At 44.6% G+C, this 25,596-nt stretch overlaps 2 protein-coding genes across 5 annotated transcripts in view; one reads left to right on the top strand and one right to left on the bottom strand.

The window, feature by feature from the left end:
• Positions 1-4,713, top strand: part of LOC311586984 (zinc finger protein 39-like) — a 35,722-nt gene extending 31,009 nt beyond the window's left edge. For all 4 annotated transcript variants that reach the window (XM_084763347.1, XM_084763345.1, XM_084763344.1 and 1 more), the window contains exon 5: positions 1,380-4,713. In XM_084763347.1, the coding sequence (XP_084619473.1) occupies positions 1,380-2,782 (1,403 nt within the window). In that variant the 3' untranslated portion in view covers positions 2,783-4,713. The remainder of the gene's footprint in view (positions 1-1,379) is intronic.
• A 2,011-nt stretch (positions 4,714-6,724) lies between these two features.
• On the bottom strand, positions 6,725-21,063 carry LOC311586983 (zinc finger protein 39-like). Its single transcript, XM_084763340.1, has 5 exons — positions 20,599-21,063; positions 18,435-18,589; positions 14,516-14,642; positions 10,995-11,084; positions 6,725-9,409 (listed from the first exon to the last, which is right to left on the bottom strand). Exons 2-5 carry the CDS (start codon positions 18,534-18,536, stop codon positions 7,650-7,652), a joined length of 2,079 nt encoding a protein of 692 aa, XP_084619466.1. The 5' UTR covers positions 18,537-18,589; positions 20,599-21,063; the 3' UTR covers positions 6,725-7,649.
• Positions 21,064-25,596: the final 4,533 nt, after the last annotated feature.

Below are 25,596 nucleotides of genomic sequence, written 5' to 3'. Positions count from 1 at the left end.
CTGTATGGGGCCAACAGTGGGGATCCAACAAATTTGCCTTGTTTAGAGGGATTAATGACCACAAAAATATGTTTTCTTAGCTGGATAAATGAATTAAAAAGTAGAGGACAGCTCTAAGACTAAAGCAGTTTTAAGGAAATTGCTTTAAAATTAATTTCAGATTCATTTAGAGACTTACAGATTTGGTGCGTAGTTAGTAGGTTGATAGGAGCTCTTGTCTTCAGGGTGGCTATTGCTGCGTTCTGGGAGATGCTAAGAAAACTTACTTCAGTGAGAAGCTTAAAATGCAAGCTTTATTCTCCGAGCTCAGGGAGGGATCTGAGCTGCGTCCTCGAAGGGAAGTTGTACGGCATATTTAAAGGACGAAGTCCTAAAGCCAGGAGGAGTGGGGTGGGTTGTAGCATTGCCCAGTCAATCATATTTTAGCATAAGGGGATGAGCAGAGGAGTTTCCATTATAGTTTTGCCCTGGCTGGGGCTGCCCAGCCTCAGGAAGGGAGTAAACGTCGGTGATTAGGTCCTAACCAAGCCACCTGGTTTCAAGATCAGGGCCTTGGTGGTCAGGCCTCATCCTGGACATCTGGGCCATAACTCAAAATGGTAAAGGCACAGAGGAGAGGGCAAGTGGCCACTGGTCAGTTAGGTCATGACAGACAATCAAGACATTTATGACTTGGGTACCTTAGTGGCATCTTCTTTCTTTATATTCTTTTGTAACTTACTGGTTAGCAGACGAACAAGAAACATCTGGAGAAACAGGATAGAAATTGGTTCCTGGACCTGGGAACATGAACTTAGTTTGACTCTACCAGCAAGATAGAGAAGTTGTCCTTGAGGTGTCTCGACTCAGACAACTGTCTCCTTACAGTTACGATTTCATTAGAAGCTCCAAAATGGCATTAGTAGTTCTAAGTTAATATTGAAAACATAGATTTCAAGCAGTCATATGTGGAATTCAAATATGAGAAAAGATGTCCAGAATCACATCATACATACCAAGACCAGAACTTACGACATTCAGGAAGCATCCACAATGACTCTTGGTAGGGGAGACCAAGATGTGGCCTGGCATCCAGAAGGTCTTAGACTTGCAGGCCAAATGAGCCCAGGCTCTGTTGAACGGCTCCTATTTGATGAGGAACATGTGGTATCTCATTTCATCATAGAACTTACTCTAAGTCAACAGACTCGTGCAACACGTGCTATGACGTTGTAAGCCAGCGGGAGCTCTGCACAGGCAGCAAGTGCTCTTAGCCCCCAGGCATCACTCCAGCCCTGATTTTGTTACATCCTTAGCGGGGAACTTTTTGACTTTTGTATTGAGACCTATCAGAATGGCTTCTGTATTGTTCACGGGGAGCAACTTCTATTTCCTTTCAGCTGTGCAGCACGCAAAGAGCCTGAAGGAGGCCAGATGGGACAATCAGAGGAGACACGGGAGCCACCCAGTCATCACTGGTGACGTGTCAGCCGAGGAGAGGCGCAACTTTGGGAAAATATTTAATATGAGTTCCCACCGTGTTTTACACCTGACTGTTAAGAACAGAGACTCTTCTAGAATGAGATCTGAGGGGCTTGGTATATGGGAAAATGTGTACCTCCCTAGTGAGTCCATTGAAATGCAGGCCACTGAAGAACGCGGTCATCTAAATACATGCAGACGTGCCGAGCCTCTTAGTCTGGATCACGGTATTGAAAGTGGGCCGCAGCACTTCCAGTATTCTCAACGTGACAAAGCCTTCAATGGGAACACTGTGTGGACACATAAAGTGTTTCCTGTGGGAGATGACTCGAGTAAGTTCAAAGAATATGGGAAAGCCTTTGATGAGCTGACTGTTAGTGCCCAAGACGGGACTCACATAAGAGAGGAGCCTGGTTATTGTAACATGTGTAAGAATTCATTCTCTGACAAGTGTAGCCATACTCAGCATTTAAAACCATGCATAAAAAGCAACTATGGTAAGTGTGCTGATGGTGAGCCAGCACTCAACACAGAACCAAGTCTTGTAAATCCTCAGAGCACTCCGCATCCATGGGAAAAGCCCTGTGGGTGTAAGGATGGCAAGAAATGTGTGTGTCAGATGCCAAAAGAGAGGGTCAACCAGAATGTTTTCCCGAGTAAACAGAGTACTTGTATGAAAAAACTTTGCCCAAACTCAAATTTCAGTGTGCACCAGAGACCACACACCAGTAAAAAGCCCCATGAATGCACTACATCTGCAAAAATCAACAACCAACCTCCTCGCAAACGTCACAGGTGTGGGAGAACCTACCAATGTAAAGTATGTGGGAAAGCCTTTAAACACACACAAAACCTGTATTTACACCACAGAACTCACACCGGTGAGAAGCCCTATGAGTGTAAAGAGTGTAAGAAACTGTTCAGTGTGAAGTCCAATCTTAGTGTACATCAGAAAACTCACACGGGCGAAAAACCCTATGAGTGTGACATCTGTGGCAATGCCTTCAAAAGGAGGTGTGACCTAACTATACACCAGAGAGTTCACACCGGTGAGAAGCCCTACGAATGTAAAGAGTGCAGGAAAACCTTCAGTATCAAGTCAGGCCTCATTGTACATCAGAGAATTCACACGGGCGAGAAACCGTATGAATGTCATGTATGTGGGAAACGTTTTAACCAGAAGTCAAATCTCTCCACACATGAGAAAATCCACACAGGCGAGAAGCCCTTCGAATGTGAAGAATGTGGGAAGTCATTTAGCGTCAAGTCATATCTCACTATACATCAAAAAACTCACCTGGGTGAGAAAGCCCATGCGTGAGATCCAGGGAAGCCTAGGAGGCGACAGACCTCATGGCCATCACAGAGCTAACGCAGGTGAGACACCGTAGGAACGCGAAGAATGCAGAAAAAGCTTAAGTGTGTCACCTCTCCATGTACTGCCAAGAATTCAGAGGTGGGGATCCCTGTGGGTGTTCAGGCTGCAGAGACTCTGTCAGTCTTAAGTCACATCTCATTGTTAATTAGTGAACTCAAAACATGAGACACCTGCCAGTGCAGGGTTGCAGAAGGCTTCTGCCAGGTGTCAAGCCTTAGCTACTGGAGACATCCTACAGGTAGGAAGCCCTCTAGCTGTGGGTCCGGAGCAGTCAGTCTGCAGCAGGACTGGAGAAGGCATCCTGCTAGAAACCCTCTGAGTGTAGCTGTGCGGCAAGCCTTTCGTCAAAAGTCCCAGCTCTGAGAGTCTTAGTGAGTTCACACAGGCGTGGAGCCCTGCAAATGTACAGGGTGTAGCAAAGCCTTTCAGACTTTGGCCATCTCTCCATGTGTACCACAGAGTTGAGAGGTACACGTCAAGCCTAGATACACACCAGAGAGGTCTCCCAGTGGGGAGGCCATATGAATGTCAGGACTCAGAAGCAGCTCCAGCAAATGCTTATCAGAATACTCAAATAGAAACGCTCTGCAGATGGAAAGGGAAGGAAGTCTGAACAGCAGATACAACTCACTACCCGCCAAACACACAACTGATTGACTGTTTGAATGGTGTGTGTGTGTGTGTGTGTGTGTGTGTGTGTGTGTGTGTGTGTGTGTGTAGAAACCATTACCTCGCTGTCAGATCTCAGCAGTCATCAGGTGAGGAGCCCTGCCAGTGTGAGGAATCCTCCAGCTGTGAGGCATCCTTTACTGCATACCAAAGACACAGGATAAGCCATACCAATGTAACGTGTGTACAAAAACTGGGTTCTGTAAGTCAGACATCTGCCTCCACCAGAGAACCACACACAGAACCCTGTGACTATGAAAACCACGGGGGAACCTTTAAAGGCTAGAAAATAGTTCATATGCTTGGGTTATGTGCAAGAGCTCACATAGGTAACCGTGTTCCCACATACATAAGTATAACATAAACAGATGTGTGTACGTCAGAAAATTCCCCCACTCCTGAGAAACCACATGATTGTGATCTAAATGGACACGACTCTGGAGAACTCACGGGCTGAGTACATCAATATAATGTATGTGCATAAGCCTTTTATAGGGATTTGGCCTCCACATTGGAGAACTCGTAATAGGAGGAATGCTGTTAACGTGTGGGAAAACATTTGTAGCACAGTTATGAAAACGGAAGATGTCATGCTAAGAAGTCCTATAGGCAGAGGGCCTATGTGCTGAGATCGGCTTTCTTTACCCTGGGACTGGCAGCCCATAGGCGTAGTGTTATCCAGAGAACATGTCCTGAGTTTTAACATTTGTGATGATTCATTTATTTCTGACCCCAGCCCTGAGTTGCAATACATTATCCCTGGGTGTGTACTCATGGCCTGAAAGGCAGGTTAGATGATCTTAGGTAACAAGGAGGTATAGAAAATGACACTGACTTAAGGACATATTTTATTGGAGAGAGCAGAGGTTTTATATGTGTTTATAAGTCTCTCATTTGTCTGAGTGATATGACAATTCTACATGAGCTTTCTACAACATAATGCAAAATCATTGTGACCCATTTTAAAAGCATTTCAGACAGGGAACCTTTTGTGTTAGAAAATTCACTCAGGAGAGGGCCCTTGTCACCTGTGTATTTTCAAGCCATTTTGTGGAGAAAAACATGAAATTTCAATAAATTCTAAATGTCTTACCTGACACCAGCATTGCATACGAAAGTTTGTATCATGTGTGAAATGTTTATCCATAAAACATTAAGAGTCATGTGTATCAGAAATTATCCATTAAATGAAATCATTTCCAAGACGTGTTATTTATAGTATTTCAGTTATGTGGCATGTATCTTTAATCCCAGCATCCAGAGGCAGTCAGATATCTGAGTTTGAGGCCAGCTGGTCTACATAGATAGTTCTAGGCCAGCAGGGCTACATAACTACATAACAAGACCCTGACTTTAAAAAATGTAATATGTCAGAGGACACCTATTTATGATGATGCCTGATGCAGTGGTCTGGCCTACATCTGGGGCATTTGTGTTTGTCACAACAGTAGTTTGACAGTTGTAACTGACACTAGTAGATACCAGAATGCAGCTGAGCTGCCTGAAGGCCACTGTTGTCTTGAGGAGGCTGAACAGGCCTCTACTCAGCCCAGACAGCCCAAAAGACAAAAGAGCCAATTCTGTCAAGCTCCACTCAGGTGAATCCAATGAATTTATTGAGCTCACAAGCGTATAGGTGAGGGGCTACCTATTAGGAACATATAGGCTACCTATTATATATAACATAGGTGCTACCTACTAGGAACATAGGGGTTGTCTATTAGGAACACAAGAGCTACCTGTTAGGAACATAGAAGCTGCCTATTAAGAACATAGAGGCTACCTATTAGGAACATAGGAGCTACCTATTAGGAACAGGATAATCCCGGCAGCTGCATCACTGCAAAGCCCACTCCGGTACTGTGGCAGCTCATAAAAACTGGGACACGTGCTGGAAACTCAGCAGGTCACAACAGGCCAGAGTCTCCTCCCTCCCCAGCAGCTCTTCCTGTTATATATACTTGGGAAGGGAAGGGACCTTGTGCGTCTTATACATTTGGGGGCGTTCGTAAGACTTTAGGGGTTTCCAAGTCTTAATGGGCCCACCTCCAGGATCGACAGTTTTAATTCAGAGGGTACAGCCACACATCAGGCACAGCATACCCTGCTACATGTGATCTGCACTGGAACAAAGGGGAGGGCTCCTCCAGGGCAAGATCCCACCCAGAGAAGCTTCTAACTTGTGGAAGGAGAGGCCTAAGGAGTGGGTTTTTGTGGGAGTTCACTTGTTCATTTCTATCAGGTCAACTGGCAGGCTTTATATTAGCTTCATAAACTAGAAAAAGTCTTGCTTACTTAAGGGATAGTTAAATAGCAATGTTCACAATTACAGTAGAAGGAAGTGGGGAAAGTGCATACTAAATATTTTATAGAATAAGTACACGGGCTGGAATGGTATTTCATGTGGGCATGTTTAGTTCTTAGGATATGCATGTATGTAGGGAGGCTGAGTCCAGGGTCTCAGGAATGTTATACATACTTTACCACTGGGGCACACCTGGACCTCAGTCACTGTTAACAAAACAAAACAAATACAAAGCACATTTTCTATAATTAACCTAGGTCCCTCCAAAGGAACTTTCCATTACTATAAAACACCCAAATATATAAGTGAATGAGTGTAGTGTATGTACACACTGTTTGTTTTGATCCCAAGTGTGGGATGAGCAACAGACTTGTGTGAGAACAGGTGATGTTTATCCACTAGAGGACAAACCACCTCATGCAGGGCCTTGATTTTTACCAGCTGAAACACATCTTAGTACAGACTCTGACAGGAGATATATGTATATGTGAGCCCAAAACAGGAGGCGGGGGCTTTTTGGGTCTTGGTATTATTTGGCTGTTCATCTTTCCACTTGGAAACACTCCTAGAGAGACCGCTCCATGCTGCAGGGCTCCGGGTTCCAGCAGCGATTTTGGTTCAATTGCTGGTCTGCTGAAATCCTGCCAACTATACCAGGGGAATCACTCCCAGGAACCAAGTCCAAAACGGTCTACTTTTGTTCCCATTAACCTCTTTTCTCACCTATTTTGGGTAACTGGGTTGGAAGGGAGATGTAAGGATTAAAGAACCCCAAATAAATAGGTTTGGAAAAGAGACTATTGTATGCAACATAGGCTGTCTAAAAAGCATGGCTGGCCCTTATGTACTGCATGCCAGTACCAAGTCCCAACCTCCAGTCACAATAACCATACATGCTCCCAGACACAATGTACTCTGACAATGATATCATTCATATTTATTGACACGTGTGCCTCCATTTGAAAGTTAATATTAAAATTACAAAGACTGATAGTTTTCATTACAAACTTCTGACATGGAAGTTTTGTTCAAAGTTACTTACACATCTTATCAATATTTGATTTTTTTTTCAATTGTTCAATGAGATGGGCATGGTGGCACACGCTTGTAATCCCAGGACTCTGGAGGCAGAGGCAGGTGAATCTCTGAGTACAAGGCCAGCCTGGTCTACATGGTGAGTCCAGGACAGCCAACACTATACAGAGAGACCCTGTCTCAAAAAACCCAAACCAAACCAACCAACCAAACAAGCTCAATGACACTTTATCAAAGTATTCTCAATTTTCTGCACAGGTTTCCCTTGTGTCCAAATCTCAAAATATTAAAAAGCATGTAAGTTCTCTCAATTGTATTAAGTGAGTTTGTTATGGAGGCTTTGCATTCTTATCAAGCATCACGCACAATGGCTTGAGAGAACAGGCCTCAAATAACCTTTAAAAAGGGGCGGAGGGGGGGCGGTTATTTGGGGATAAAATTGAGATAGCTCTGATCTCTCCAATCAGTTTTCTCTTACGTAGGTGACTTTCTGACAAGTCCATCCTGCAAGTCAAGGCCATCTTGCAGGCCATATTCTTATTCACCTCAGCCTGGGGCTCATGAGAACTTAGGCTCCTGTGGGTGTGGCTGAGACCATCACACTTACGCCCATCTTGGGTACAGCTGCTACACGGCCACAGGCCACACACTGGAGACTGTGTTCCAGCGAAGGACGCCAACTGTGCCACAGAATCATCTTCTCAAAAAAAAAAAAAAAACTGTCCACATTTTTAGAATATCCCCAATGTGTGACCTGTCTGATGCCTGCAGAGGCCTCTGCTAAGAGCTTTCACACAATACTCAGAGGCATTCCCTCAGGTGGATTTTCTGATGTACAGTGAGAGATGACTTATGATAAAATGTTTTTCTGCATTCTTGACATTCAAATCGTTTCTCGCTTTCATGGGTTACCTGATGCCTGTTAAGGTACGATTTCTGGTGAAAAGCCTTCTGACATATCTTACATTCATAGGGCTTCTCCCCCGTGTGGGTTCGCTGATGCACAGTGAGATGGGACTTACTGTAAAAGGTTTTCTTACAGTCATCACATGCGTATGGTTTGTAGCCTGTGTGGCTTCTCTGATGGACAGTGAGAGATGACTTATGAAGGAATGTTTTTCTACATTCCTCACATGCATACGGTCTGTTGCCTGTGTGGTTTCTCTCGTGCCTGCTGAGGCTTGACTTCTGGTAGAAGGCTTTCCCACACTCTTTACAACCATAGGGCCTCTCACCGGTGTGAGTTGCCTGATGCATGCTGAGGTGTGACCTACGGTGAAAAGTTTTTCCACATACGTTACATTCATAAGGTTTCTCACCTGTGTGTGTTTTCTGATGCACAGTGAGGTTTGACTTACGGTTGAATGTTTTCTGACATTCTTCACATTCATATGGCTTGTCACCTGTGTGGATTTTCTGATGTATAATGAGGTGTGAATTAGAGTAGAACGTCTTTCTACATTTGTCACATTCATATGGCTTCTCGCCTGTGTGGCTTCTATGATGCACGTTCAGGTCTGACTTACAGTAGAAAGTTTTCCTGCATTTTTTACACTCATAGGGCTTCTCCCCTGTGTGCGTTCTCTGATGTATGGTGAGAGATGACTTATGGTAGAAAGTCTTCTTACACTCTTTACATCCAAAAGGCTTCTCACCTGTGTGAATTCTCTGGTGCCTGCTGAGGTGTGACTTCCGGTAAAATGACTTCCCACACATATTACAGCCATAGGGCTTAGAACCTGCACAGGTTCTCGGATTCCTCCTGACACTCGGCTTCACGCTAAATCGTTCTTCACACTGGTATGTATCGTAGAGTTTTGCTCCCCTGGAGCCTCTCTGGTGCACATTTTTCTGATAAAAAAATTTCTCACATTGTTTACATCTACAGGGCCTGAGTCCTGCATGTATTCTCTGGGGGTGGGGGTATGATTTCTTAGTGAAGGTTTCCTCACAGTCACTACACTTGTAATATTTCTTCTGCCCTTTGTGTTTTTTCTTATGTTTAGTGAGCTTAAGCTTTGTGCAGAATGCTTTCTTACAAACACTACATTCAAAAGTTCCATCCCCTACCCAACTCATATCTTCGGCATCAAGAGCTACCTCATCAGGCGCTTTCTCAGACTCACCAACCTCACTGGAACTACGTGCAATATGAAATCTCTTATTCGTCCATGGCACCTTTGTGCTGTAGGTCGCTTCCTGCCTGTAACACTGAAAATGCTGTCGAGTACCTACAGCTCCATTATACAGCCCATGATGCATTGCGTGTATGGGGGGCTCACTAATGAGAGAGCCATCACCTTCCTTTCCGGTCTGCGTGTCATCGGGCTCAGTATGGGGAGGCACATTCCGCCATACCGTAAGCGCTGCGGGCTTCACTCCAGAAGAATTTCTGTTCTTTACAGCCAGGCTGGGAAGGTGGTTTGAGCTCACATGAAATGTTTTTCCTGCTTTAACTTTGTCCTCAGTGGACGTGCTGCTGTTGGTGATCACAAGGTGCCACACACGTCTCTCCTCACTGCCCTGGCTGGAGTCACTCAGTTCAGTTACTTCCTGGACATCTAAAAGAAAACAGAAGTAGCCAAGCTCCTATCACGACATAAGCCTCTCGTTCTCATTCCATTATGATTGCAAAATGATGCTGGTATATGATATATATAGATCTGTCTCCAGTCAATCTATAAATTAGGCTTTATGATGTAAAATCACATCACTTTTTTGACTTAAGACGCCTTATTCATTTGAAACATGAGATAGTTAAATATTCGCCTACCGCCTAGCTGTATCTTTCAGTACATTCATTTCCATCTGCTATTTTCTCTGTTTCCTTCACTCTGGGTCTTTCCTACAATTCACCCCTCTTTCCTTTTCTTTCTGACTTGTAATGGCAAATTACAGTTAGCTATCTGAGATGGAGGTTTGTATGGCTGTCTTTCACCTGATCAGAAATTCAGTTCAGCCTCAGGGAAGGACTATTATCTGTGTTCAGTTTTCACCTTTCCACGAGGAACCACAGTAGAAACCTAAGGGGTGGGTTTATAAACACAGGTGGCCTTATTCCCACATTAATACAGCTAACACTAACCCCCAAATTCCTAATCAAATCAGTTTTATACTTCCCCGAGCCTAATGGGGTCAGGAAGTCCCAGTCTCTTTCCCTGTTGGACTAGTGGATTTCATTCAGGAAACTAAGCCACGCCCATCATTCTTTGACATGTTTTTCTGGGTATTTCTGAGGCCCAGGGTGCCGTCATTCTTCACTTATATTAAGGTACATGCACCCCACTTTGTAACTCTCTGCTTCTGGGAGCTTCCACTTTGCATTAGGCTGTCTTCTACAGTCCAAGAGGAATCTTCTATGTAAGTCTACTGTCTTCCAAGTATTTTCATAAAGAGACTGCTGATGACAACTCCCACCCACACAGAACTCTCAGCCTTTCAATGTGAAATACTCCCTGTCCTGCCAAGCTTAGCTTTCCTTTCCTGTACTGATCGGCTTTGCCCAGTACTCCTCACTCTCGTGGATTCTGATCCTGTGGGACACAAGACTTGATTCTGGGCCTCTTTCTCTGATTTCCTCATCCATCCCCTTGGCTAATGCCTGGAAAAGTATGATATAGATATTTTTATTAAGCTGTCAATTTCCAAATCACTTAGATCATGATCACTCTTAAATCTATATATATGCTATGCCCATCTATGTATCAGGTATACCAAATTTGCAGTGGGGAGAAAGTAGGGTCAAGATTAAACTGAAGCTTGGCACGATGGTGCACACCTTTAATCCCAGCACTTGGGGAGGCAGAGGAAGGCAGATCTCTGTGATTTCGAGGCCTGCCTGGTCTACAAAGCAAGTCCAGGATAGCCAAGGCTACACAGAGAAGCCCTGTCTCAAAAAAAAAAAAAGAAAGAAAGAAAGAAAAGAAAAGAAAGAAAGGAAGAAAAATTTGTGAACTTTAAGAAATACGTAGCAAACTAAAAAAGAGTAAAGGTTACGTGAGAGATCTCCGGAGAATGTCCACAGGAATTATCTGATGGATGACAGCAGCTGACCCTATGACTAGAAACAGTGCTGGCAGTGAAAACTGCTCTTGGGTTCTGCTCATCCCATGCTGTTTGTCCATGGGGTTTAGTTTAGCCACTGACCTGGCCGACTCCGCGCTGGGACTTCTACTCTCCACGGACCAGTTCCTTGCTCCAACTTAAAGATTACCTCAGGTTTGGTAATGCAGTGACCTGTTGATGGGAAATAATGTAAGACTGTACCAAATGCTAAGTCAAGTACACTGCAGAAAGATCCCACCTTTGGAAAATGAGTGATTGCTAGACAAATCTGAACATTGTGTGGGATGTTTATACTCTTCAGTAAATAAAGCTAAATGGTTTGAGAAGAAACGAGGCTGGAACGAGTGCAGGCCTATGGTACCCATGCGGGAGGGGCTAACAGAGGGAAGGCTAGTGCAGAGTCTGTCTGAGCAACTTAAGAAGACCCTGCCTCAAAACACAAAGTAAGAAAGGTGTTGGGGATGCAGGTCAGTGACAAACACTTGCCAGTCTATCTGAAGCCCTAAGTTAAGGCCCAGATACAAGAATAAATAAAAAAGAAGTAGAAATCTAAGAATTATTTTAAGAAAACTTAAAATGACACAATATAACTCAATTTAAAAAGAAAGACGACACAGATATGTAGGAGACAAAGATGATTATAAACTAAGTGACCCAGGTGTTGCGACTGCTCAGCAGGTAAGGGCACCAGATACAAGCCTCACATTTGAGTTCCATCCCCAGGACCCGTGTGGAGGAAGAAGAGCACCAAGTCCTTCCAGTTGTCCTCTGATCTCTAGGTGCATGTCACAGCAACACACACACACACACACACACACACACACACTACATTTTTTTAAATTTAAGGAATCTGAATTTTGGAACTAAGTCTCAACAAAAACTTAAAGAAAACAAAAAGGTGGGTGCCTTAACAGCAGAGCTGATCACGCAGAAGAATGAAGTTTATAGAATACTGTGGACGGATTTTGTTTTGTTTTGTTTTGTTCTCCCTTCCCCTCTTCCCCCCTCTCTTTGGAGCCAACGTCTCACTATAAAGCTCCGGCTGTCCTGGAGCTCACTATGTAGATCAGGCTAGCCTCAAACTCACCTGCCTTTGCCTCCTAGGTGCTAGGATTAATGGCATGTGTCATATTTTCAAATGGAAAAAAAAATCTATTTTATTTTATCTGTATGAATGTTTTGTCTACATCTATGTCTATGCACCATGTGCATGCAGTATCTGTGGATTCGAGAAGAGCTGGACGGAGCCCCTGGGACTAGAGTTACAGATGGTTGGTGAGCTGCCATGTGGTTGCTCAAGAGCAGCCAGTGCTCCTAACTGCTCAACCATCTCTCTAACCCGGAAAAAAAAATTTTTTTTTTAATGAAGAACACCTTTAAGACTTTTGATTTAAGCATTTGTATTACTGATATTCCAAAAGGAATAGAGAATAAACACTGAAAACCAAACCAGAACAAAGCATTCAGCCAGGCATGGTGGACTATACCTGCAAGACTTCGCTTCAGGGAATCAAAGAAGAAACTCAGGAGTTGGAGGCCAGCCCAGGTGACTATACAACAAATTCCAGGTGAGCGTGACCTACATGGGGGAAGCCATGTTTCAAAAAAACCAAACAATGAGGGCCAGAGAGATGGCTCAGAGGTTAAGAGTACGGTCTGCTCTTCCAGAGGTCCCGAGTTCATTTCCCAGCAACCACATGGTGGCTCACATGGTGCTTAAATAAAACACGTACACATACATACATATAATGTGTCCCAGGAGTTTGCTAGCCAGTCAGCCAGCAAAAACAGAAAATTTCAGGTTCAGGGAGAGACCTTGTCTCAAGGTATCCTGCTTGGGTTTTGTTTTTTGTTGTTGTTGTTTTGTTTTGTTTTGTCAACTTGATAAAAGCTAGCTCTCTGGGACTAGAAATCTCAATTGAAAGAATGTTTCCATTAAACTGACCTGTCAGGAAGCTTATGGGGAATTTTCTTGATTAGTGGTTGATGTGAGAGGGTCCAGCACTTTATGAGCTGTGCCAAACTTGGGCAGGTGGTCCTAGGGTGTATAAGAAAGCAGGCTGAACAAGCCATGAGTGCTAATGCCTCAATAAACACGCCGAAGTTCTGTGGGAATGAGCAGCTTTCTGCCTAAGAGTAGTACATCATCAGATCTGCAGTGCCTCCAAGGACACACAAGCTCATCAAAAGGGGTAAAAATACACAGTGGGAGGAGCTGACCAACACACAGGAATCAAGAACTGAAGGTCTTCTGCCCATCCTCTGCCTTAATAAACCTTACACACACACACACACATACACCATCTGTATCTAGTGTATATGAAAAACTGATTTAAAAAAAAAAAGTGAGTACCCTAAAATGAAGATCTTATTGTCATGGACAAACTCAATATTGATAAAATGTCCACACTACTCAAATTGACTGGCCAACTCAATGAAATCCTTATGTAAGTATCAACAGCATTCTCACAAAACTAGAAAAAGAAAAGCAGTGCCAATCTTTATAGAGGAACACAAAAGACCCCAGACTCAAAGCATTCTTGGAAAAGTCACACAATAAGACAGCACAGGACTGGCATGAAAGTAACAAACAGGCCATCAGAACAACAGAGAAACAGCAAATCCATACATCACAGCCAACTGGCTTTCACCAGAGGCAGCGGGAACATGTAGGAAGGAAGCTCTCTTCAATAACTGGTGCAAAAACTGTATGTTCTTGTGTACAGAAAAATATTAGAACCTCTACTTTTTACCATATTCAGAAATCTAATTAAAATATATCAAAGGCATAAATGCAAGATCCAAAACTACTGCAATAAAATACAGGGAAGCTGAACATCAATTCAAAGATTTTATTTCCGTTTTGAGATTGGCCTCCCTACATTGCCAGGTAGGTCTGGAAGTCCTGGGCCCAAGCAATGCTCCCTTCTCATTTCCAGGGTGCTGGGAACACAGACCTGCACCATCATGCCCAGCACAAGGACTGTGACATGACCACGAACCACAGTCATCAGCCGAAAAGCTGACAACTGGGCACCACTATGCCCGGCCATAAAAATCAGTATTTTAAAGCCCATGAGTTAAAGGTAATCTTGGGCTACATGAGATCTTATCTTTCATTTAAAAAGGTATTTGTCCATAAGGGAATAGTATTCACTAAGAAACCCCAAAATTATTTTGGGTTGGAGCTAAAGAATGTTTGCTGTGTTTTGTTAAGTAAGTAAGACACAAAAGGACAAGTGTCGCATGTGGAAGACAGAGTTGCACTCACAGAAACAGAGGCAAGAGTGGATGAGAGGCTAGAAGAGGGAGGGAGGGAGGGAGGAAGGGAAGAGATGGTTAGTGCACACCGGGGCACAGCTGGAGAGTAGCATGACTTCCAGTCTCTGTGCAGAAGCCTGACTACAGCTGAAGTGATGAAACCTCCCATAATACAGGATTTAAATGTTCTCAATATAAAGCTGTGATAAGTCTGCAAAGGCCTGCCAATTTCTGGTGGCGGGTTAGCATACATGCATGCACGCGTGTGTGGATAAACCTCAGACATGGTTACTATTCTCACAAGACAAGTGTTTCTAACACTGCTGTGGACTTTCACTCACCCAAGGACTCCAGGCTTCTGTAGGTCTCCAGCATCACGTCCCTGTAGAGCTGCCTCTGAGCGTCATCCAGGTCCTGCCACTCCTCCCAGGTGAAGTCCACGGACACATCCTCAAAGGACACCAGCCCCTGAAATGAAAACATTTCTCCTCAACTCAAGCTTTTGGTCCTATCGGAAGACAGGAATGAGGGAACGCACTCCTCATGAGTGGGTCTCACAATGCTGCATCTTGGGAGGGGGAAAATCACTAATATCTTGCATCTGTACTAATTTAGCAACTCAAAATACTGCTACTATGAAATTTTCCATTCCTAGCAAGCACAGATAAATTATATACAGTAAAACATGTACAAGGCCTTGGGTGGTTCAATCTGCAGTAACACACACACGCACACACACACACACACACACACACACACACACACACACACACTTTTTAAAAACAGAAAGAAATAAGAATAACGCTGTCCACAAGTGTCCTGGTAATCTAGTCTGAATGCAGACTTAGGCAGACCTACATCTTTGAGATACTGTTACAGACATGTCAGTGCAGACAGGGTGAACTGCTCTGAGCTGCTCTGCATCCGTGACGTTATCATCACTGGCAGCTGGCTTAGCTCTTTGACACAATCGAGTTCTCATGAGTCACAAGCAGCACAGTCAAGTTGCAAATGCAGAAAAACAACAGTCGGTTAGTATAGGTAGGACCACATGGAGTGATAGGGATGAGTGATAAAGCTACACGTTCAGGTAACGGACAACCCAGTGATTCTGCATCTAAAACTTGGTCTAATTCCAACAACTTGAGGACATGTATAGTAATCCTTACATTTGCCTCCTAAATCTAAGATCTCAAATAAAGAAGAACGAATGAGGGAAGAAACCAGGTGACACATAATTACCTGCAGCAGGAAATACAGCATTAAGAATAGAGACTAGGAGCCAGCAGTGGTGGCACACGCCTTTAATCCCAGCACTTGGGAGGCAGAGGCAGGCGGATCACTCTAAATTCCATGCCAGCCTGGTCTACAGAAAGAGTTCCAGGACAGCCAAGGCTACGTAGAGAAACCCTGTCATAAAAAAAGAAAAAAAAAAAAGAAAGAAAATAGAGAATAGAGACCACCCTTATTTTAAGGCCAGGGGGGACTACATGAGCTCCTGTCTCAGGAAAAAAAAAAAAAAAGCAATCAAAGGACTACAGCCAAGTGTGGTGTGCACACCTTAAGTCTAGCACTCTAGACAGGTAGGCAGGTCTCTGCTAAGTCCAAGGGCAGCTACACAGTAAGACTCCACAGTAAACAAGCAAATACAAAGACAGAATAGAAAACTCATCCTAGAAAAGTTAAAACAAAAACAAAAAACCTCCAGAACTCCCATTTGGTAATTGTTTGTTATGTACATGGTCACTAAGTAGGAAGTACTTTTATCAAAATTAAAGGGAAGGACAATGAATATGGTAGGTAATAGCTTGATCTTAAATGTGGTTGGTTAGTTTGTTTTTGAGACAGCGTGTCATGTAGTACAGGCTAGACTCAAAACTCTGTGTAGCTAAGGCTGGCCGTGAACTCTTGGTCCCCCTGCCTCCGGGGTACAGGGACTATAGTCATGTGTAGCACCATGCCCAACTAAACATACTATGTTCGAAGTGTCTGTGATCAGATACGTGGGGTTATCCAACTGGCTACTGGATCTAGGGCCTAGCATTCAGAAAACAGTTTTAATAAGAAAAGTAAGACTTAGCTAAGAGCAGGACCTCAGTCATACGACAACAGCCCAAGAGACTGAAGGCCTTGCATACCATATAACTGGAGTTACAGATGGTGCGACCTGCTACGTGGATGCTGGGAATTGAACTCAGGTCTTCTGGAACAGCAGTCTGTGCTCTTAACCACTGAGCCATTTTTAAATCAGGAGCCGTATGTAAAGATTCTCAGCAAAAACGAATTCAGAACAGTCTTTCTCTCCTGATAAAATTTATCTCTTAACCTAAAAGGCAGTATAACAGCTGAGGGGAAAGAGGGCCGGATAAGGGTACCCCGCCTTCCCAGGCAAGGTTTGCTGGGGCTGTAATCCCAGGCACAGGCAGGACTCAAGTTTGAGGCCAAGACCCTGTCTACAAAACTCAAACATCAACATAGACCTCCGCCCCCATATGAGCACCAGTACTGTATAAGATGTGCCATCTGGGGTAGGAGAGATGGCTCAGTGGTTAAGAGCACTGTCTGCTCTTCTAGAGATCCTGGTTCAACTCCCAACGACCACATGGCAGCTCACAACCATCTATAATGTGATATGATGCCCTCTTCTGGCATTTAGGTGTACATGCAGATAGACCACGCACATACAATAAATAAATCCTAAAAAAAAAAAAAAAAAGGGGGGGGGCCAACCAAGTTAATGAGGATTATGATTTCCTTATCATTTAGATCTCCTGTGAAGTATTCCAAGTAGAAAACTCAATAAATTAAAACCATACAAAAACTAAACTCTATACATGTGAGAATACTCATAAAACAATAGCACTGGAATAAAACCCCAGGCATACATTTAACAGCGAAAGTATGCGAGTACACAAAGAAGGAAAAAGGTGAGGATGTTCTTTAAAAAAATTTTTTAAAGCAAGTAAAGAGAGAGTACCACATTCATGGAGTGGAATTTTATATCACAAAGACACCGACTCTCTGTAAGTCAATAAACTATTTAACAGCTGCCCAAAAGAAACATCAAATTCATAGATGTGGGCAAAGGGATTTCTGAGCTTTACAGGAACTGAAGAGGCAAACACAAGGTGTGATTAGTTACAGTTCTGCTTTTCCCAGTCCAAGTCTCTCCCTGCACTAGCTGTTTGGACTTCCGTAACATATGCTACATTTCCTCAGTTCTGCAGGATCAAGATACCAGATGACTCAGTTCCTGCGGAGGCCTCTTCTGGCTTATAAAGACATGTCCTCACAAAATGCAGTGAAAAATCTCTCTCTCCCTCTTTTTTTTTTTTTTTTTGAGATGGGGTTTCTCTGTGTAGTCTTGACCGTCCTGGACTCCCTTTGTAGACTAGGCTGGCCTTTGAACTCAAGGCTACACAGAGAAACCCTGTCTCTAAAAACCAAAAAGGAAAAAAAAAAAAGAAAGAAAGAAACCCAATAAATAAATAAAAATTAACATCTTTTTAAAAAGTTATTTTGAATATTTTGTTTTTGATACCAATGACAGGAATTATTCAACTTAATTTTCAGACTGTTCTTTGTGTAGAGAAACACAGTTGACTTTACTCTTGATCTTTGTTTCTTTGCTCAACTTTTCATGAGTCATATTTTTAAAGAACACAGTGTCTTCTCATCTCCAAATGCAAGTAATTATGACCCTCTTCTTCCAATTTACATGACTCTTGTCACTTCTACTGCCCAGGGTCCTAAGACCACTGCTAGGACAATGATGATTAATATGCCTTATTTCTGTTCTTTCAAAATAAAAATAGTGATTTCATCAAGTAAAATGTAACCTTATGTTCCTATACTGTTGTGTCTTCTCATCACAAAAGGTGGGTTTTCTCGTTTGTTTCCTGCGTCTACTGAAATGATCATTTGGCTTTTTGAAAATGTATTTAGTTTAGTGTGTGTGCACACTTGCCACATAGCACACGTGGGGGTCTAAGGTCAACTTGCAGGATTTGGTTGTTTCCGTTCGGCATGTGTGTCCTTACAGATTTCGTTCAGACTGCCAGGATTGAGTGTTTACCCACTGACCCATCTTGCCGGCGTTCCTGTGGATTTTCAATTGCTGATTGCCATGGTATATTACATTAGGGCATGTTTAGGGAAAAGGGTACGTTGTATACATATAATTCCATTCTACTGTTTCTAGATAAGGTCGAGAGTAAAGATAAAATGCACATATATTACCTCCTACAGCGTCTTATTTACCTTTCCTGGCACCTGGTGCTTCCTTGCTCTGTACTGCTGGGACCATCTCCAGTGGCTGGGAGTGACTGGCCTCTTCTTGTAGCTTCTCTTCTGCTTTCCCATTTTGAGACTTTGACTCGTGGAGCTCTCCACACTGACACGCTGCAAGTCCCTCTCTAAAATCATACAGCATTGAAGATGTCATGTGAGCGACCAAGAGCACCCCCAGTCTCCAGCAAAGGAAGTCACACTATGACTTGTCTTGTGGGCTTGGCAAAGGCTGTGCCCTGAGTACAATTCGAACCTTTTGCTAAAACTTTCATAAAAACTGCAAAATTGTTAGGCAACATCAAAGCAACACCCTATTGTAAGATGCTAATTAATAAAGCAACAGTTTTCTTTAACACTCCCCCTCCCCCACCCGCTAGCTTCCAAAATAGTTGACAGAGAGACTATATTTCTTTTACAAGCTTAAAGCAAGCTGGGTGCCCTGGCACACGCCTGTAATCCCAGCACTCTGGGAGGCAGAGGCAGGCAGATCTCTGTGAGGTCGAGGCCAGGAAGGTACAAAGTGAGTCCAGGACAGCCAAGTCTATACAGAGAAAGCGTGTCTCGAAAAACAAACAAACAAACAAACAAACAAGCTTAAGCATTGGAGTTGGGCACATTTCAACCCTCTAAGCTACCTAGCATTCTCTCAGCTACACAACCCAAGTTACTAAATTGTCCCTTCTGGGCTGGGTCAGACCATATCCTTCCAGCCCATCTTCTGTCCTTTCCTCTCTCTCCTACTTGCCTCAGGGTCCCCTGCCTAGGAACATTAAACTCTGCCTCTCTCATCTCCGAAACCCCAAACTTCAGCATCTTTTTTATTAACCAATCAACTTTAAATTAGGCAGAGCAAGCTTTACACAAGGACAGGTGTGCGTGAGAATGTGCTCCTCAGGGTGGCAACCAGATCTCTGGGGCCAGTCATTAGCATTAGAATACATAGGGCTTGACCAAGCAACCAACACACTATGACACAAGTGACACAGTCTTAAGAAGATACCTTCAGGGGCTGGAGAGATGGCTCAGCGGCTAAAAGCACTGACTGCTCTTCCAGAGGTCCTGAGTTCAATTCCCAGCAGCCATATAGTGGCTCACAACCATCTGTAATGTAACCTAATGCCCTCTTCTGGCCTGCAGATGTACATGTAGACTACTGCAGAAATAATCAATAAATAAATATTAAGAAAAAAAAGACACTTTCAATAATAATCAACTTAAAACTTACAAGTTCCGTGGGATATGACGTAAGTGATAGCTACAGACCAAAGACGCAGGAATTCTGATTTATTCTACTAATTGTTGTTAGTTCTATTTGAGACTTTACAAAGTTAGGGGAACTAGGGGTTTTTTTAAATGGAGTTTGAAGTTTTAAATGGTGTTTGCCCTGCACAGATTCTTCTGAGGCCCATGGCCACCCTTGTGACTAACTTCCTACAACTGTGCCCCAATTCCTGCTTGTCAGCACCACCCAGTAATGCATGTCATACAGTGTCATGTCATACTCAAGGGATTAATCTATTCAGGGGGGCCAGAACCGCTGTATTGGAACGTCACCTCTGGGACGTGTGTTCTGCTAACGTAGACAACAGTCAGTGCGATAAAGCTGACAGTCAACACTACCAAGCACACACACACACACACACACACACACACACACACACACTTCACAAAGTTATGAGATGGAATACGGCGTACATTGTACCATCGGGCCGGTACACTGGCAGCAGAAACATAATCACAGCACAGGACCTAAATTAAGCGTGAAAGAGACACTTGCAAGTCCCGGCTCACTACACTCTCCATACAAGCTTGCTGCTTGACGGGGAGGCCAGCCCAGGCTCACCCACACACCCACACATCTCAGATCTCAGACTGCTCTAGCACTTAGGGCTGTCACTGCTAGAGAACGGGACACCAGACACAGCAGTTGTGGCACCGAGGTCTGGACCAAGGGGAGACTGAGGTGCGGCTGAGGACAGGACTCCCCGCAGTGTCAGGAAGTGCGGAGGCTCAGCCACGTTAAGAGCGAGGGCAACAGAGGCCGTGAGCTCAGCCCCGCACAGGCCTCCCGGAGCCAAACCGTCGGCACACGGCACAGCGGAGGACCCGGCCGGTTTCTGCGGGCAGCACTCACCAAGGCGGCCCCGTCCGCCTCCTGCAGTTGACAAGCCTGAGGCGCCCAACTCGTCTGACGGATCAAAATGCAAAGATGGCGGGAGACAAAGACCCGCGAACTAGCGAAGGCCCGCCCCTGCGCCCGGGATGTGTGCCTGATTGGATCGCACCTCAGTCCCCGCCCCATCGCGCCTTGAGTGACAGCAGATGGGACCAACCGTGACTGAGTAAGGCAGACTACCCTTGAATAGTGCCTGCTGCGAATGTTTTTTGTTTTGTTTTGTTTTGTTTTGTTTTGTTTTGTTTTGTTTTGTTTTGTTTTCGAGACGAGGTCTTGGCTGTGTAACCCGCGCTGTCCTTGAACTCATGACAAATCCTTCTGCCTCACCTCAAAAGTGCTGAGATTACAGGAGTTGACCACTATGATCCCCTTGTCTGCACCTGTCTGAAATTAAAGTTCATTCCAGGTGGATGACGAGAGTGGAGTTTAATCCTGTTCATGAAGTCATGTGCATTATGAACTATACATAGGAGTATGTTATTCACAAATAAAAAGAGAACAATGACAATTATTTTTAAATTCTCATTTTCTTAGGATTTTCTTTGATTTTGGCCCAGTGCTTTGAACAGAGAAACTGATAGAAATTTAACAGGAAACCATCTGTTAAAGAGGATGTCAAGTACAAACAAACTGTGAAGCACATTGTCATTTTAAAAATCCTGGAATTCGCATTTTAAAATTAACCTGACTGCATTGGTTGTAAGCGTAAACCCCTTGAGGTGCACCCAGTGGCTAGGCCCAGCCCCTGAGGACCTCCAACTGCTAGGCTCCACCCACAGAGCACTCTAAAGGCCAGAATGACAGGCCACACTCCACCCCATAGAGTGAAAAGCTCAAGCTAAGGCCTGGAAATCCCACCAATCCCCACCCTGGAAAGCTAGGGGCCCCCGGAATGCAGAGCAAGAAACCACCTGGTCAGTTCTTTGCTGCTGCTTCTCTCCCTGTAAGAGGCGGCTGCCTGCCTGTGTTTCTCCCAATAAGTCTCCTGTGTGAGGGTTGTTGCGCGGTGTGACTTTGTGGTATTCCTTGGCTCCTGATGGCCAGGATACCTTCCACTCAGAGACCTAACACTTAGACTCGTGTACTTGGATAGGCTCTCCTGATGTCTGTGCCACACTGGGACGCGACCCCTTGTCTCCAGGCCATCTTTTGGCTCACCGATTGATCAGTGCCCCCACCCCCACCCCCACCCCCCACTCCCCCCCATCCAGCAGCGGCAATTAGGTAAGTTTCCCCTTGGTCAGTGTAAACACTTCCCTAAGTCTGAGGAAGTGACCACTGAACATTTGGCACCCATCTGGTACTCTTGGAGGCAGAGGTACCCCCCAAGTCCCCTGTGCCCCCCCCCCCCCCCCCCCCGTCTTTAGGCTAGCCCTCCTCACCTGACTCTGAACCTCAGAGTTACAAGCTACAATCCTGCAGTCTTTTTAGGCCCAGCGGCGCTAGTGCTCCCCTTCCTGCCCTCTTTCCCCACCTTCCCTTCAGAGCTGCCCATGCACACCCAGTTTCTCTAGGGCCTCCTGGCTTTTGCATCTCCCTTTCTGACTTTCCTGTGGATGAGACACACACACACACACACACACACACACACACACACACACACACACACACACACACACACACACACTTCTAGACCTTGGTTCTCCTCCTCGCTTTCTGGCTTCTACAACAGCCCTGGTACTAGGTGCTGAGTCTCTCCTCTGACTTAGCCAAGCTAAGGTCCTGACTTCTGTGGAGTGTGGTGACAACCTACTGAATGGCTTGTGTCTACCTCTGATCCTCCCGAGTCCTGGGGACATCGGGACTACATGCTGTGGTGACATTTTTCCTCCTTGCCTCCTCTTCCATCCATGGGAACAGTATCTTCCGTACATCCTCAGCTCCAGCCTCTCCTCCCGGCCCCCGACCTGAAGGGTCCTAAACTTGTTTGCCTTTGCAATAAAACTTGGCCTCAATACTCCTTAGATAATCAATCAAAATAGCCACCTAACGGCACCCTAGATCCCAATATTATTCGGGACCTTTACAACTACTGTGAGCAGCCAGGGACACGGAAAGAGATTCTCTATGCCCGCGTTTCCTCTCTCCTTGGCTCCAAGCCTGCTCTCTGTTCTTCCTGTTCCCTCACTGAGCTCCTTCTAGCTATGGAGACTGAACAAGATTCCTCCGCTGGATTTCACTGTCTGGTGGAGCAGCCTCGGCCACGGTGCCTTCTCTTTGTAAGCCGCAGTGCCTGGATGTGAAGAGCGTACACTGTGTCTGTCAGGAAAACTTATTATTAGCAATGTGACTCCGGGCAGTAAACTGTCTTAAGTCAATCTGTACATTTTGGAAGCTGCTACCCTACACTGCTGGTTCACTCAGGAATTTAAGTTTTATTCCTTCTCAAGTCTCTGAGTGGCATTGAAGACAAGATAGTACAGTTTTACAACCAAGTTTAGCTGGTTAGGGGACAAGATCGTTTTAGATCAAGATAAAGAAGTTAAGCTATTAGAGTTGAGATAGGATAGGTATTGAATCTCATTCGGAAATCTAGACCCAACAAGGCAGGAAAAACACTTACTTCAAAGGAGACGAATGCAGATGGCCAAGTCACTATGAATGTAACATGTATAGAACTCATTATTCTCATGATTGTCACATGGTTCTCCCTGCTGTGTGTAGTTTGTTTTATACATGAGTAATAAAATAAAAGTATATAAAAAATAAGTATCCTGTGTTGATTATTTTTTATAAATAAGAAAAAGCTTAAAAAATGATTCCTCCACTGCTTTTGAGGCAAATAACCAGCTTCCCCACAATCAGTCTCAACCCACGACTCCTCCTTCAGCCCCTTGGTTTCCTCCTCTCCCTCCTCAGTGATAGGTCAACAAAATCAACCCTCCCTGGCACCCACTTTCAGCCCACCCGGCAGCCCTTAGTCCCCCAGCTCTTCACCCCTGCTCCACCACAGGGTTCCCTCTACCTTGCACCACCTGGCCTAACCTGGTCCCCAACTTCTCCCTTTGTGGGAGGTTGCTGGGGTGGATGGCTTGGTCAGGGTACACGTCCCTTTCTTAAAGTGACCTCTCTCGTATAGAGAAGAGATTGGGATCTGATATCGCTAATCCCTCCGCTTTCGTTAAAGCGTCCCTGTCTTACAGTCTCACCTCCGGCGACATTTACACAATTCTCACCAGCAAACTTGTCTCTGAAGCTCGCAGCATAGTCTGGGAACAGGCTAGGGTGCATGCAGATGAAATCCACCAAACTATCGCTGCCCACCCAATTGGGGCTGAGGCAGTTTCTGACTAGGAACCCAACTGGAAGCATAACAGGCTATAAAATCCCCAGGGGGCATTTTAGCTAGAGACCAATTTATGAAATAAATCCAAGAGGTCATCCCAGCACAAACACGCAAGCCTGTCTCAATTCCTGGACCATCTTACAAAGACGCTCCTACCAATCTAGACCCTGAGACCCCAGGTGGGAAACTCCTCCTTATGACCTATCTCTTCTCCCAGAGTTTCCCTGACATTAAGGCCAGGCTGAAATGTGGGTCTCCTCTTGACTCTGGGGGGCCCCCACTCTGTGGGGCAACTCTAGTTACTTAGACAGGTACCTCCTCTCCCTTTATCAGGACCTCCCTGTGTCCTTGTCCCCTTCCACTTAGGAGCTGCCTGCTAAGTCCCACAACTTCTTTAAGCCCTTCCGGGTCTCTGCCACCTTGTCCCTCCTGTCTCAGCTCTGTCCTACAAGTCTCACAGCTTCCCTGTGCTCTCCTGGGCTTCTCTTGCCTCTCAGCTCCAACTCGGAGCTCAGAGAAACTCCCTCCAATCCATTCATTTTACAGGAGTTGGGTTTTACAGGAGTTCCTTTCACAACCCCTCCTCTCTTTCTCCACAGACTCAACTTTTATTAAAGCCTTACTCTGGTACTACAAACAACTTGGCTTTCAGTACTGTTCAACGGCCAAAGCTGGCATGGTTGATTTTCAGCGGTAGTAACTTCTGCCACTCAACAACAACAACAACAACAAAAATCCAAAAATCTTTCATATCTAAATTTGTCTCTTCCTCGATTTCCTCCTAGCTACACCTGTCCAGGGTAGCTCTTACATGTTGATGTTTAACACCCAAGAGACCTCCATCCCTAACCAACAGTCTGTCCAAATATGCTCAGGAAATTGCTCTATATCAGGCTGTCAAAGGCTGATTCAGTTCCCTGTAACCCACTTAACCATCTCTCTTTCACCAGAGCTTATCCCCTATGCCTGTTTTCTCTATTTTTGTATTTTGTATGATAATTCCTGTCCTGAAAAAAAAATCCATAAAAACAGGTTTTACAAAAGTTATCATTAAAACAACAACAACATTGCTTGCTTAATAAGGTATTAAAGCTGCACCTGTGTCCTCATGCTGGTAGCCAAACTTTGTAATATAAGACTCACTGGCCACCGGAGTGCTACCAAATCTCTGCATATTCGATTCACTAACAGCAGAGAGGTGGCCTTTGCCTCTTCCTCAGGGAGGAACGCTGTTTCTATGTTAACTAACCGGGTATAGTAAAAACCAAGATGCCACAACTCCAGATAAATCTCCAAAAAAATGTAAGAAGCAGCTGAATGCCTCTGGCTAGTGGATCACTGTCAGTCGAATATGGAATTGGGGATTACCCTTAATCCCCTTTCCCCTTTTCTTAGTCCTACCAGTCGCACCCTGCCTTATAAACTTCTTGTCTAGCTTTCTTCAACACATCCAAAAGATTTCTAGCCAGACTTGTAATCAGTTGCTATTGCAGGATTACTAGTTTCTAGCTTCAGAGCCAGAGGCCTGCAACTCCTGATTATACCTTGATGATGAAGCTCAAGCTTGCCCCGAGAACTTCCGCACCCCCATTCAGCAGGAAGTAATCTAAGGATAACATCGCCCCTTTTCCCTGTCTCTGATAAACAGTAAATGAGAAAGGGGGTAATGT

This window comes from Acomys minous (genome assembly GCF_964271855.1).
Source record: "Acomys minous genome assembly, chromosome: 16".
Taxonomy (NCBI): domain Eukaryota; kingdom Metazoa; phylum Chordata; class Mammalia; order Rodentia; family Muridae; genus Acomys; species Acomys minous.
This window is presented reverse-complemented; position numbering and strand designations above follow the sequence as displayed.

Bases quoted from the DNA above. Each gene is read 5' to 3' on its own strand.
- LOC311586983 (XM_084763340.1), bottom strand. From the start codon at position 18,536: ATGGGAAAGCAGAAGAGAAGCTACAAGAAGAGGCCAGTCACTCCCAGC. The intron at 11,085-14,515 runs GTGAGTGAAAGT...TCCCATCAACAG, and splicing joins CAGAAGCCTGGAGTCCTTGG to GTCACTGCATTACCAAACCT. The intron at 9,410-10,994 runs GTCAGTGGCTAA...GTTTTCTTTTAG, and splicing joins CCCAGCGCGGAGTCGGCCAG to ATGTCCAGGAAGTAACTGAA.